At 40.4% G+C, this 15764-nt stretch overlaps 1 protein-coding gene across 3 annotated transcripts in view; it reads left to right on the top strand.

The window, feature by feature from the left end:
- MAP2K4 (mitogen-activated protein kinase kinase 4) overlaps nt 1-15764 on the top strand; it is a 109965-nt gene that overhangs the window by 48521 nt on the left and 45680 nt on the right. For all 3 annotated transcript variants that reach the window (XM_082774995.1, XM_082774993.1, XM_082774994.1), the window contains one exon: nt 14498-14672. In XM_082774995.1, the coding sequence (XP_082631121.1) occupies nt 14498-14672 (175 nt within the window). The remainder of the gene's footprint in view (nt 1-14497; nt 14673-15764) is intronic.

Raw genomic sequence — 15764 nt, 5'->3', positions numbered from 1 at the left:
GCCAAGGGCTGTGGTGCCTTGTTGCAGCTGAAAGGCCTTGTGAATGGCTTTTGCTGCACAGGTCCAGCGGGGCAGATGGGCAGAGCCTTAGAATGAAATGTTTGCAGCAGGACCAAGACCATAGGGTTTGGAAAGAAGATGAACTCTGGTTCTGTGACTGATGGAGCGTGAAGCTATAGAGAATGTGCATGCTATGTAGTCCAGCTGCGACTGCTAGCACCAAATTTACTTCCTAAGTACAGAGAGTGGTGTTTTTTTCTTGTTGTGGTATGCTGCCCAGCCTGTCTTTAGAGTATCTAGCACACTGATATATGTAATTTTGCACGAGCTATGTGCAGTAAAGGAAGAATAGAGCCTAAACTGCAGAGCTTCGTGTGAAAAATAAAGCCTTTTAGAATTATTAATGTAAAAATAAAACCTGTATTTTGCACATTACTTTTACCACGGTTATGCCTGTTCAGCATGATTCTTCAGTTAAACTGTCTTTGGAGGGTAAAATTCTTACTTGAAGGGTTGTAAATACTTTACTGACAGCTGAAGCCCCAGGCCAAGGAAGTGTATGCAGTGGGTCCCTTCTGGCTGCAGTGAGGAGGGCTATGTGTGATTGCTCTGCTGTGCAGGCTGGGTAGCTGCCACTTGAGACCCCAGTTCTCCTTAGTTCAGACTGTGTTTCTGACTTACACCAGACTAACAATCACTGGCTTTGTTTGGCCCAAAGCAGATAGACAGAGGCCAGAGGGCACAAACTGTCATTAGGGTGAGCATTTCAACTTCCAACCCATTGTTTCGCAGTTGCTACTTTCAGCAGACTGAAAAGCATCTCAGCTTTTACCTCATCATTTCTGTGTCCAAACAGGATTTAGGTCAGAAGCAAAATGAGCTTAAATAATTATCTAGATGTAAGTTCTGTGGGGCTACTTTTGACTGGTGGCTTTTGCTGAAAGGAGTTGCACGGGGCAGTGCGATGTGGCTGTAGAGCTGTGTGCAGGTGTTTTGCTGGCAGCTGGCCCTTGCTGGTGGCCATTGAACCAAGTTGTTCAGTAGGCTGTAGGTGAATTTACCAGCTTTCTGGAAAGTGTTGCATGCTTCTGGTGCACTCAATCTGGACTTCAGACTACAGATTTTAAATCCACCTGCTAGTAAATGAGCATTTAAAAAGGAATTTGTTTGGCATCTGGTTTTGCATGTTGAGCATCCTGTCTGCTGGCTGGGAAGTTTGCTGACTTTCAGAAGTGTCAGCTCTTCAGAATTTCAACATAGAGCATAGCAATCTCATCTGTAAAGATGACAAGATGAAAAGATCTCTTCTAATGCTCACAAGCCCAGCTTCTGAACCATCTGTTAGCCTGTTGGACTCAATAGCCTGACTTGGCTATGGTATCACATGTGGGTGTCTTTATGGGTACCTCGTGACTTAAACTTCCAGAGGTGCCCTGTGGACCTTCTTCCCCTTGTGACTCCTGGGCAAGTCACATGTCCTTTCCAGATCGATGCCCCAGGAGCTTGTTGGCAGATGTTTGATTTAGACTTTCGAGGTTGGACTCTTCAAAAGCAAATTGAGGTCCAGTTGTATTTCTGACTGCTGCTTCCTTTATTTCCATATAGTTTAAGGACTGTCATTATTCCTGGCAAGAATTTTTCTGGCTGTCCCAAAGTCTCTGTCAAGTGTCTCCTTCTCTTTTAATGTCTTACACTTTCCAAACCTTTCATGTGGTTTCAGGCTCTGTAGGTGTGTAGTCTACAGCTGGCTGAGTTATGAGAATTGTTCTACCATTTGTCTGGAAAATATTAAAAAACAAAGTGGAATATCCTATATAAGCATGTTCCCAATTTCTTGTGTGAAATTCCTTGGAAATAGTTGTTCTGCATCTCTAACAGTTATTTCATGTCTTTATTATTACTAATTTCTGATGCCTTTCTGCTGCATGATACCTTCCCACTGCAGTGTAGGACTCCTCAGACACAGTTTTCAATAGAAAAGATACAAGTTTAGAATTTTATTTTTTTATTTTTTTATTTTTCCCTCCTGTGATTGTTTTGCAGTGTTTCCTGGAAGTTGTAGTATGTGAATATAATCACTGGGAAACTAGCTTGTATTTTCAAGTAAGCACAAGTAAGATGGAAACCTTCAAGGACCCAGCAAATTCTTTCAAATGTTAGTCTGAGTCCACAAACAAACAGGTTTTCTCTTTTAATACAGACCTCGCTGTAGTTTGAGTGCTAGAGCAATGTTTTTTATGCATCATCTTTTTCTCAGGACCTTTTTTCTTTTTTTGACAACTGATTAATTTTGTTTGTATTTAAAACTCCTGTTTCTTACAAAGTATACAAATTTGTTTGGCCTAGTTGGGAAAGAGGTGATAAGGTTTTGTAAAACATCTCTGTTTGGTATCTTAGACTTTGAGTAGATCACCTCTTCAGGAAAGGTGCAGCCAAAATTAGTGTGAGGTTTTGATTGAGCATACATACAACCTCAAGGTCTCTTTTTTCCCCTCACCTTTTAAGTTTTTTTATTTCTCTAATGTGCTAATCCTGCAGAGGAGCTTTTTGGTGATTGCTGTTTCTTAAAATAAATTTCTTTAGCAACTTCAGTATCCCATAGTCATCAGTGCCCTGCTAGGACTGTTTTCTTCTTTCTGCAAGGGTTTTGTATCTCAGCCCTCTGCTTCTGACTTTGGGCCTTTGATGTCTGGCACCAAAATTTGGAGGTTGTGTATCTTCATCATGCTAGTTCACATTGATTTTCAAAGTTGCTGAGCATCTGTAGTTTCCTGACATGCTTTTGGGACCTGGGCTCCTCAGAACATCTGGAAACCTAATCAGCTACATTTAGGTAGTCAAATCAAATACAACCTTACCTGGCTCCTGTTACCATAGCATCTGAGTGCTTCACACATGTTCACTGATCTGGCTTTGCAAACCTAAATTGTTGCACAAAATTCTGTGTTCTCCATTTTGTAGACAGGAAGCTGGAGCCTGATGTGATTTGGGAGAGGTAAAGGCTACGAGAATCTTGTGCTGGGGTAGGGAGTTCAGCAAGGATCACCTGATAACGTGTGATTCAGAGTGTAACTATATATTACCTGTCTAACTACTGGCATGGTTAGAAGCTGTTGTCCTGGCTCTTGTGTGCAGATAGCAGTAGCCAGGGCCATTCATTTGAGAGCAGGATTTCAACTTTGCAGCTTTGCTCTCTGCATGCGTTGTAAAACTGATGCTGTTTCTGGTGTCCGTGTCGATGTCTGTCTCTTCTGTGGTGCGGAAGAGTAATTGAGAAGTTAGGAGGCTGTAAGAAGATGGTGACAGTGGCAGTCACTTTCCAGAGCACCAAGATGTGGCCACTGCTGCCCACGTGTGCCCAGCACAGATATCTGACACGCTGCCTCTTTTAGCCTGTTTTCATCTGCAGTGTGGTTGAGGGGAGGTGGAAAGAGGGACAGAGCCTGAGCTGCCATCCTCTGCTGCCTGTGAAGGTGTTGTAGATATCCTCTGCAGTTTTCCTGCTCCAGGGACACCTAGGTGGTATCTAAGGAGATTCCGTGAAGACCAGCAATTTTAATTTGACTGCCATATATTTTTTTTCTGAGTTGAATGGTATTTCATACATTTGCTGTGCGGAAGGAGGTAAAATGTTGTGATTTGATGGAAGTTGGAAAGTTGTGAGGTAGAAACGCTCCTATTTAAACAGAACTCAACTTTATTTGCCATCAAACCTGCATTTAGTGTGGCTGTATGTTGCTCTATGTAGAGGCTGTACAGAAGAACAAAGCTGAGTAATGTCTCCCATGGATATAAATATCCAGTAGACTTTCTTTCTTGTGTCTGCCTTTCAATGAGATGTACTGCCTACCCGTTATTTAGTAACACAGCTCCCTGTGTGACCTGTGACTGGCCAGATCCCTTCCTGACATTCCTTAGGAATCGTCATCCTCTGCTCCATCTGCTCATGGCAAAAGCCAGGTGCTTGCAACATGCTCAGGACTGAACTCCAGCTCTAGAGGTATCTGTTACTCTCTGGGGCCCAGAGAAGAGCTAAGATATGACCGATTTTCTTGTTTAGTCAGCTTGGTTTATAAACCTGAATATATGGTGAATGCTCTAGTAGTTAGTTTGCATGGTCAAATGAGGGAGATGTTTTGAGAAATGTCTGTTGTCCTGACCATTGGAGAGTTATAATTTTTTCCCCCTAGTATTTATGTCCTTGGAAGTACAGTGTCTTTACTACATTTGACATGAGGTACAATGTCGCTTTTACTGAAAAGCAGTTCAAGGTTTCAGAAGTACTGAGTGTTTGGTGTGGTTTAAGGATTTTGGTTTTACTTACTCCTGCGGTTTGTATCCCAGTTGTTCAAAGAATGTGCTAGGTCTGGCTGGGGCAGCAGCTGTAGCATTGGTGTCAGTAGACCTCTGGGACTCCTGAGTTACAGCACTCTTCACACATTAGGAGGAATGCATTTGGTCCTGCCATGCCTAAATAATTCACAAAAAGATGTAACAACTACAGTGCTTATTTAATCAAAGTGAAGGTAGGACAAATAGTTTCAGAACTGGTATTGACTCTTCTGTTCCCTTCTTACTACAGTGACAGTAGAAGCATTTTTTCTCCTTTTCCTTTCTTTATTTCTAGGTTCTGCATTCCCTAGAAGCAGTACACGTGTTTATATGCAAACAGGTTGTAAAAGCTTGGTATGTGGAGACTTAAAAAGCATTCAGCATCCCCATGCACCCCAATCTTATCTGTAAGGTTAGACAGAACACGGGAGCTTCTGGTTAAAAATCTCCTATGGCACCTGTGTGTTGCATGTCCTGCGCCCCAGGGTGTACCTGGGATCTGTTGAAATGTGCAACTTGCTGCTGTACTGCGTAAGGTCAGAGGGGGAATTAAGCATCTCCATATCTGAATTCACCAGTTTGTAAGGCATGCTCTTAAAACATTTAAGATGGTACCAATTTCAGTTAAAATTTAGCCAGGGATCAGGAGATGCTGTTACTTGTCTTTATATAACAGCGCAGAGGCTGGAGTGCTTTCTTGACATTTTATCTTTTAGTTTTTCTTCTTGACCCATGAATCAGGTTTCTTAGTTGTGGATCAATCCAAGTTGAACAGGGCAAGAGTTGTCCCATTTTGCGTGTCTCACAGATGTGTCTCCTGGAATGTGGACCAAGTCCCAAGGCTGAAGAGAGCCTAGATTCCCCATGTTCTTGGGAAGATACAGTTAACTGTGAGCTTAAAATGAGAAATGTGCTGCTGTTTGGAGAGAGAAAATGTGATAGAGCAGTCTGAGCTCCTATGTACAGTTGCTACCTTGATGCAGAGGAAATAATTTCAAATAATGTATTGTAACTCCATATGTGCAATCCATTGAGGCTTTGACACAAGCTCAGGTGAAGAGAAAACCTCAGATGTACCTTGCTTTGCACTGTTCCCTATGGATTGGCTCACATGCCCCAGCATTCAGCTGACAATTCCTCTGAATCCCAGCTCTGCAGGTCTGTGTCTCCTACCTCAGTGTACAGAAGCATGCAGGTGTCCATCTCAGTGTACAGAAGCATGCAGGTGTCCATCTCAGTGCTGTGATTCCATTCCTGAAGCACACTGCTACACATCAGTGTCTAATTACCTTTCTTTAATGCATGTAAAATGCGTGAATACATATATGTATTTCCCCCCATTTTGTGTTGACTCTTTTTTGATAAATACTTTATTCCAGTAATCATTTACAAGTAGCAAAATTGGTCATTGCTTACACACTGATATAAATTTAATGCCTGTGTATGAGTAGTCTCCACTGTATCATACTGATGGTGTGTCTATTCTGTCACTGTTGGATTCAGTACAAGCTTATCCGTCACAGGCATTTTTATGCTGGTTTGTGTGACAGAGACCAATGTCAGACAGGATTTTATATACAAACCGTCAGTACTCATATTTGTGATATAAGTTGGACTAGAAACTTATGTTTCCAGATGTGGACCTTGCAAAGCACATGCCTGCAAGAAATCCCAAATAAACAGCTAATGTTGCAAGCTGTAGAAATAAACTTTGTTCATTGCCATTCTTTGTACTCAGGATCACACTACATTTCAGCAGAGCAAGATCTATGTACCTCATTTCTTTGGACATTACTCACCACTTTGTAGTAAACTGTGTTGCGGTTTTCCCTGGCTACTGAGAAGTGAGCTAAGTTCTCTGATCTGTGGGTTCAAACTGAAGGAATCAGTCATCCCTTTTGTCTTACCTAAACATTAAAAAATGGAGAATGAAGAGAGCAGAGTCTGCAGATTTAGAGACTGCTTCGACCTCGCAAATCATCATCAACATCTATTTTCATCATCTGTATATATGAATGACTTTCAGTACATACTATGGAGGACATCTAGAATGAATGAAGAGGATGCTCCCAAGGAAATCAGCTGCATAGAACTCACATAGCGGCGTTTGCTGGAATTGAGTGGATAGGGTGGAGGGGCTGCAGGGCTGAACTGGTTTTGCCATTCTGCTTGTTTGAGGAGCTGACTTCTGAAGAGGACTAACTGAGCTCATGACATATTATCTCAGTGAAAGCTACAGATTTTTTGAGATTCAGGTGGATGTTCTTGCCTCTGAGTGGGAGGGCTTCTCTGTTTTGGGAAACTTCTGAAACTGGCCTATGGACTATGGCACCATGGACTATGGTGACCCTAAACCATGGGCTCTTTTAGAGCCTGTCTTATTTCTCTCCTTTGTGGAATATGTTTGGAGTAAGTCTGGATGGCAGTTGCTCCTTTGTACCTGATATAACTGATGCCTTTGCAGACACAAGTGTACATCAGCTGAAAGTGATTGTTTTAAATACAACTTGCTCAGGCAGTGTGAAGGTGGTTGTCCTTCCTGAGGAGTGCGGGTGGGTGGGGATGTTCTCTTTAATCCAGTTGGGTTTACTTTGTCTCTCTGATATTCTAGGTGGATATTACATACCAGTGAGAGATGGGGAGGGTGATTCTGTGGGGCCATTGGCCAAACTCAAGGCGAGCAACCTTAGAAAGCTTACAGAAATTAGCCTCTTAGCTCCTGAGACTCAGTGGAGAAAACTGAGCCATGCACATCCATTTCTGAGGAGGACAGAATTTAAAATGCCATGTTACTATCAGATTGTGTAGCATAGGGACCTCTGACAGACATTTGCTCTCACTGGCCTGTAGGAGTCTTACCTCTTAAATGAGGGGCAGTTTGAAAATGCAGATCACGTTTTCTCCATTTAGTCTTACCAAGAGCTCTCGGTCACTGAACTTGTCAGATGCATCTCACTGAAAAAGAAATCTTTGTCTTGCAGTTAGGTGATTCTTTGCCTCCTGTCTGTCCTTGTCTGCCACAGAAGAAAAAATACTGCCAGGTACATTTTTCCAGAGTTGCACTGAATTTCAGGTTAAGGCATGCTTTTCTGCCCAAATTTTTCTATCCCAAATAGAAAATAAATCCTTAAACAGAAATTATAGAGCTTGTAGCTTTCCTGGACTACGGTTTGAATTTTATAATGTGTGGAAGTTTAAATTAGTAAAACTGCTTGCTTAGAGTATTTAAAACGAAAAAGTTTTCACATAGTTGAATTAACAAAGTGCTCATTATCTAGCGCTGTCAACTGTTTCCAACAAGGAGCTGGACAAAATCATAAGTACAATTTGCTGACCATTTGTAGATACCTGCGTTGGTCATTTGTCTGAGTACTTGAATGCTCGTTCTCCTCCACAAAGTGCTTGTCAGGAGCCCATCTTCTCAAAACCATACTGAGATACCGGGTCCTTGTGTTGGGCAGTGAGATACCAGCAAATGGAGAAGCTTGGAGATACAGAACCTGATTTTTGTTCTTAGACAATGTCATAATACAGAGTGGTAATTAACCTTGGGTTGTCAGCTATGTACCTCTTAAAAAGAAAGGATGTTGTTGTTCAAGCCATGCAAATTTGTTCACTAAGCGATGTGATAAGATGAATGACAAGCCCATCTGGGAGTGACCACCAGTCCTAGATTGGTGGATCCAGGATGGACTACAGATCTTTAAAAATAATTTTTTTTTTTTTAGTAAGTTCTGCTTTAAGACCACAAGAAAAACAGTGCAGTGATGGCCCATGTGCCTTAGTGACATACCGTCGCCTCAATATGTAGATATCTGGTTAGTAAATTAAATGCAATGATACATGTTTTTGATTATAGTAATATTACATTTGGAAATAGAAATTGACATTGCTGTAAGAAGACAGGTTGCTTACAATTTAATGTGTTAAAATACTGTTTGAATCATCAGATACCTACATTGTTCCCAATGAGAGGAGATTATTTAGGGGGAAACTAGAAGAAAAATACATAGCTAACTAGTTTTGTATGCTAACCACTCCGTAGGTAGCATGACTAGTTGAGAATTGTGTTATATGTTGTTGTGTCATGTGATAACAGTACCATGTTTTCCTGTCATTTTCACAACTTTTCCTGGCTGAAGTGATATACAAGCAACACTGGGTAGTAATCACATTGTCCCGTTCAGTTTCAAAAGGAGAGAAGCGGACCTCATCCAGAAACTTTCCAGCAGGCTACAGTAAGCTTAACTGTCTGTTAGCCATTGTCAAATATTTTTCATACCTGCAAAAATGGCATCTTTAAAGTAATGGGAAATGTCTCAGAAATAGTGTCATTCCATGAATAATATTTGTGTAATGCTAATTAATGATATTGCATCTCAGTATCACTTTACAAACTACTTAAGAAATATATTCAGATTCCTTTGATTCTTACTGATGTGCTCATGTCTCTGTTTCCTGTTCTTTCATGGATAGCTGAGCATGGCTCAGGAAATGTAATGTTTCAGAAAAAGTCAGCATTCTCAGAAGGATTGTTTAAATTAATTAGCTCATTTTTTTCAGTGTTATTCTGAAATTCTTGAAGCCAGTATAAGCTTTGAATACCCAGCCGCATTGCATTCAGCAAATGTGTGGCAGTCTGGCTCATCTCCAAGTCAGAATGAGTTTGAGATTAATGTACTCAGTTAAATTCAGTACAGGTTTCACCATAATGAATTGAGAGGTTTCCTCTGTGTCAAGGGCAAGGTTAATCAAAACCTGTTGTAACTCAGTAGTTTACAAGAGGAGCTTAATACAAAATACTGACATTTTAAAAGTCTCAGCCAAACCCCATATAAGTTAGTGAGAATCATAGCAGGCTTGAATGTGTGCTAGACTCAAGGACTGTGAAAGAGGCTGTGGACTCTTCCATGCTTTTGTTAATACCTTTTTTTTTTTTTTCTTTTTTTTTTCTTTTTTTTTTTTTTAAGTTCTAGAGGAGCAGAGAAAGCCAGAGCAACATTAGGGGCAACTTGTTCATAAAGAAAATGATGAAAGTGAGCAAGTGTGCTTTTGGTTTTAAACTGAATAGGTATGAGATGCAGAACTAAATCATTTCCTTCCTTTGATAAGTTTTCTGCATCTCTTCTTTATGTATAAGAATCTGTTCTTAAATATAACTGATGAACTGAGCTTCAGGATAGTTCGCATGGGTGAGGCCAGAACCAGTTTAGTTCTGCCCCACTTGAAAGGACCTCCATTGCGTGTCAGCTTTTCTAAGTTTTTCTTCTGGAGATTTCTCCATGGTATTTAAAATTGGGTTGCTATTTTATAAGCATTTGCTTGCAGGGGATGAAAACTGTTTTATGAATGACACAGACAGTTAGACAGAAGGTATACGATCTCTCTGGGCTATCTGAAAGACTTGGTAGAAATGTGTTAGCCAAAGTCATAAGCCTCGTTTTCACTCTGAAGTTATGAACAATGCATTGTATTATTAAAACTCTGCAGTTTGCATGGAAACTTTTGCTGATTGACCATGTTGACCACAAAACAATTGCTGAAATCTCATCATGTCAAGCAGCTTTTTACCAAACTTACGGAGAACTAGAATATATTCTTATTAACTGTAGTGTAAATAGGAGTTTTAATGAGATACTCCTTTCAAAAGATCTGGCCATACGCAGACTTTTGAAACACAGTTGGACTGTCTAGATCTCTTTGACTCTGCAGCTTTGTTTTATTCATATAAACTCTAATGTTGAATCCCTCAACTTTTTGAGCTTCTTTGCTCTGAATCCTGCAGAACTCTTAGCTAAATAAAACAAAGAACTAGTAAAGGAGATGGTTACCCATAGCATCTTTCTGGCCTTGCTTCATGTCTGATAATTTTCAGTTTTGCCTAAAAAATCAACCAATTTTTCTCTGCTTCTCACCAAAGTCCTTCTTTTTAATGCCAAAGAAATGCTTGTTTTAAAAAATTTTGGCATCCCTGCAATGAGGTGCTAATAGCAGGGCTTGGGGAACTAATAGTCTGTCCAAAAGCTTCCAAATGTTTTCATGGTTCTTCCCAGGAGGTTTCTTGGGCCTCTCTCTGGGGCAGACCTTCCCGAGTGGATCCAGTTCACCAAGCCTGCAATGAACAAACCCACGTCCCAAGTTTGTGTGACACCGTCCTTGGCCCAGCTGCAGTGCCTGGCGCCAGCAGTCTGCGTGCCTCCTGCCAAGCTGGACCCACAAATGGGTTTATTTTTGACAAAGGGGAACTGTTTGGAAGAGTTGCTGTCTTCCTTAGTGTTCCTAATCCCTGGAATAACTGCTGTGACAAGCACAGTAACCATCTGCAGTAAGACCAATACTTTGGTGCCTTTCAAATGCAGTAATCACAATGACCTCCAGAGCCTAGGATCACTCTTTATTTTTTACGTTTAAAACTTTTCAGAGGCAAGACAAAGAATTCGAAGCTCAATTCCTGGACAAGTCAACAGCACCGCTAGTCCCCTAGGTGCACTTGAAAATTCTACTTGTAACTCTTTGAGGATTATGTGAATCTAGTCATCTTGTCAATATTTTTAATGTATGGTTTGAAAAATAAAGTCGCACTAGTCCATTTTAGGCATTTTGATCATTTGCAGTATTTATGTCCAGTTTTGTCCAACATTCCTAGTCTTAGAAAGATTCAGATTGCACAGTTTAAAAAATGAAATGCTAAAAGGAGACCTATGTCTGCTCAGTGCTGTGCAAACAAAGGAGTGCTAAATGCAGTGACTGAAACTGACTGCAGCCTGATCTGTTGCAGAAACAGGAACTGGCCATTAATTGGTTTTCACCTTCACTAGACACTGTTCTATATGGTTACCTCTCTGATAATTAAAGCAAGCTCAGGATTTAGGCAGGTGCTTTTTATTACTTTGGGAGCTTGTCTGCCTTGTGGATTTATCTACATATGTATCTACAGTAGTGCAAATCCAGTGACAGATGTACTGCATCGGTGACTTATTTATTCTTTATTCTATTTTACATCAGACAATTCCTCTTTTATGTCAGTGCAGAGTCTATGTACTAGATTTGCATTTTTGAGCTGCTTTTCTGGCATGGATATATATCCATATATATATATATAACTATTTGGGGGGAATTTACAGTAAAAATTTCCTAATATAAACAACCATCGTCTTCTAATGCTGAAAGTAATCATTACATTCCAGTTATTGACTCTTAAGTTAGGCCATGATGCTTAAAGGAAAACTGCATTGTTTACATTTGACAAATTCCCTAAATGAGCAAAATCTAAATTAAAATGTCTGATGTCTGTCAAGCTTGTCATTTGGTTATTTGATCATTTCCCTGGGTATTTGGAAGGGAACAAAAAGGCAGGAAGTCTGATTGCTGTACAAAGCAGATGGCATCATAAATACATAATGGAAATTAAGCCAAGCTAAAATGTATGAGATTTTTTGAGTGGACTGTGCTAATACATCTCATTTTAAACCCCTGGGTTCCTGGGAGCTACATTACTTTGCACCAGAATACAGCTGCAGAGGGCACTCAATGAAACCTTAAGGGGAGGGGCGTTATTTCCTAGCTCCTGTCTTCTTCCCTGCTGCCTGAAACAACCATCCCACAGCTGTGGGAACAATGGCATAGATCTGCTTTCACACTACAGCTGGGGAGAAACAGGCTTCTTGTGTAATGAGAAATCAAATTTGAATTCATTATATTCTGATGTAGAGTAAGAAAAGCAAAGTTTTCTGGGCAGTAAAACAGACAAAGGGAAGATTGGAGACAGGTTTGATTGCTTTCTTTGAATAAACCATGTCAACATTTAAAGATTTTTAGCTTTATGAAAACTTAAATAGGAAATACTGTTTCAAATGATAGGAAAGGGTTTGCTCAGAAAATCCAGTCTCACATTTCTGCCTCCTGGAAGCACCTCTTTGCCTTTCTTTTTCCCTGCCATTTAGAGTAGGGTTTAGCTCTTGTTAAATGGTCTTGCTTCTTCCTGCCCTCCAGTTGGAAGGAGGTAGGCAGGAAATGCAATGCTCGTTTGCCGGTCCCTCCTCAGCATGTTGCTCATCACCTACATTCTTCCATCAAAACTAGAATTACTTTTATGGTACTGACAAAGTGGTATGGTTGAGCAGTTAGATGGTGACTGATTCATGCAGCTTCCAGTGTAAGCTGCCTGCAAGATAGGTGGCAAGTCTGGAGGTCACGTTTCTTTCCTTTTCCTTTTTTTCTTTTCTTTTTTTTTCCCTTCTTTTCATTGCTTTACATTTTTTTTCTTTTTTTATTTTGTTTTTTACTTTACTGCCTGATTTTCATTCCTTGCTCTTTAGTAAATAGATTTAATGGAGAACCCCACTAAATGCACTATTTTAATTTGAGGAATCAAATGCACAGAAAATCAAAGAACTTAAATAGCGCTAATGAAGGGGTGCCATCTCTACGGGCTGTTGTGTTCATCACATCTGTGCTGTGCTGTAGCACTATCAGTAGGTTCCTCAGATTTATTCTTGAGGGCAATGAAGCTGGAGGGACGCTTTGGAGAATAGCAGATTGAAAATCTCAAGCTACGCACTTTAGAGATGGGTAATGAGCACGGAGGGACTGCATAAAATTGGTGAGAGGAGCTATTCAGTAACAATGTTTATTGAATGGGTCAAAGGTTCAGGAAGTGCAGCTGCTCAAAACTGGAAAAGTGCTAAACCAAAGTATCCCAGGCAAGCCAGAATGCAGCAGATGAAGCCATTTGAACCTTAGTTGCTCCAGTAAATTGACTGTTGGACCTAACCTCATTGCCCTCACAAAACCCAGGTTCCAAATAAAATGTGGTGGAGGTTGGGTACACCACCACATCCAACTGGGTAGTGTTTGCAGCTGCTGATTGACAAATGCTCTGTTGTGTTTACCAGCTTGGAATCAGCTGTGGCGTGTTCATTCCTCTGGCTGATAAACTTGATGAGCATGATGTGTTTGGTCAAATACCTCGTGTATGTTCTCATATGATTGGACCCTGGACAAATGTGGTCGCTCGATCAAATACTCAGGTGAAGTGATCAGAGTCCAAGGGATGAGTTTGACAGAATCTCTCTCGTTCACAAGGTGGTCAAAAATACCTGCTGGCTTTAATATCTGTGTGGGATTGGTGTGCTCTGCAGTGGGAACTGTCTTTAGTACTGTTAATGCTACTTTAAAAGTAGGAAGTTCAGGCTTTTGGCATACTTCATGACCAAAGATGTGTGATTCATCTAATTAATTAATAAAAAATGAATTTTTGCATGGCATTTTAGTGTGAAAAGTGTTGAAAATACTTGTGCATTTCCTACTAATTCAGTAATGCATTGCTGCATTTGAATGAGTAATTGAAGGCATCTTAAAACAACTGTTGAACTATCTTACAAATTTTGGGCATTGTTCTGTATTTCTTACGTGGACAAATCCTGGTGGCTTCAGTAGAAATGATTTTTGCCAGAGAACAGTAATCTAGGCATTTGGTAAAGATGCACTTGAACAGGCACTTTTTGTTTTTGTATGTCACAAACGGCTTGTATTGTTTTTTGAATAAGTTTAAATTATTGGCTTTTTATTTGTTTTTGTTTGTTTGTTTTGTTTTTTAAAATAAATTAAACAACTACCTAAAATGTTTTTAAAATTAATTGCAGTTTTCCATTACGAGTGAGCTCTCTTTCTAAAGTCCCCTTGATACAAACATAAGATCTTGCCCATGTTGAATAGCAACGTGATTAAAGCAAGGCAGTTGCTGCAGAGCGTAATGGTGTAGAGCAACAAAAGCTTTGGGAAAGTGGGGCTGGGGAGTGCTCTTCAGACTCTTGGTTCTGCATGTTATCAGATCCTGCTTTAAGCTTAATGTATTTTATGCAAAGCAGAAAGAACTGTGTTAATGACTGATTAGAATGACTCTAATATATGAGACACACTGAATTTCATTCCACAGCTGGAGAAACTTAGCATTAATTGAAGCTGTGGGCAACAATATGTCATTTTTGATTTAAGATTTTCCCTCACCCCTGCACCCCCCACCCCAACCAAAATCCCTCATGGAGTCAGATTGTTGCTGTAGCTTTTGTGAACCCCTCTCTTCTAATGTTTAATCAAGTGCTGAAAAGAGAAATTTGCAGACTATTTAAAATGTGGAAAAATTGCTTCCCAATATTTTTGACAGAGAGAGACTGAGAACACACAGCATTGAATCATCAGGAAAATTGAAGATTTCCCCTGAACAGCATTGGGATTTTACAGCAGAGGACTTGAAAGACCTTGGAGAAATTGGACGAGGCGCTTATGGTTCTGTCAACAAAATGGTCCACAAACCAAGTGGGCAAATTATGGCAGTTAAAGTAGGTGATGCCCATACTTACGTTTGTACTTCAGTCCATTAGGGATGAAATGTGATGGAGAATTAACGTTCTTCCATCTAGCACCCATCTACTGCTCTTTTCTATTTATTTCCAATATAAAGGCTGCTTTTTGCTGAAAATGCATTGTATAATGGGCATATTGTCAAGTGATTTGTGAAGCTCTCATAATTGCTTGTGCCCTTTTGAAGATGCCTATCAGGAACTTACTGTTCTGAGGGGATCACATGTCTCTGGAGACTGATAATGGGGCATGGGTCTTTCACCTCTGGGTCACTGGTTCAGATACAGACTAGGTTGGTAGTAGGCACAAGCTGACATTCCAGTAGCTTTTTGGTGTCCTTTGTGAAATAAAGTAGTGACTTTAAATTTGCTTTTTTATAAGCATGTGCCCATGATGTAATAATTAACATCCTCACCAGGAGGGACTGAAATGAGAATCTTCTAGGGAGTGTTTTGCTCTTGCTGTTATGTGATGGAGTATATTTGCTTTGTTCTTACCATGCTCATCTACTGTGGAGATGGGAAGTGTACTGTTTTTCAGGACTATCCATTTTCTACCTTATGCTACCCAAAAACTCACCATGAAAGCATGAACATTATGTAACTTCATTTCCTAGCTGGGCAATATGCAGTAATCTTTGTCTTGCAGTAGCAGTGCTTCTCACTAGGCATTTTTGAGGAGCTGCTTGTCCATTGAGCTGGGTTTGATGGACAGCATCCATTTTCTCTCTTTCACGTCCTTTACTTTGCAGCTTCTAAGTGGTAGCTCATGACATCAATCTTTTAACTCTGGTGATGGTATCAACTGGAAGTGCTCCCATGAAAGAGTAGAAGAGAGCTTTGAGCTATGTAGAAGTTGGTGTCACTCTCTTTTTTCATCTCTCTGTCATCTTTGGAATATTCTCTGATCTGATCTGGAAACGTTCACTCCTGCTGGTCTCACGTGGCAGGTAGACATGTCGCAGTCCCAGCTCTAGCTACTACGGTTATAACTCATACTTGTCTGAAGTGTGCAGGCTACTGGAGTAACTTTTGATGTTCTCCAGTAAATATTGACTTCCTCATCGTAGT

Source organism: Aythya marila, assembly GCF_965140915.1.
Source record: "Aythya marila genome assembly, chromosome: 18".
Classification (NCBI taxonomy): Eukaryota; Metazoa; Chordata; class Aves; order Anseriformes; family Anatidae; genus Aythya; species Aythya marila.
Note: the sequence above shows the minus strand (reverse complement) of the source record. Positions and strands in the feature narration are given on the sequence as shown.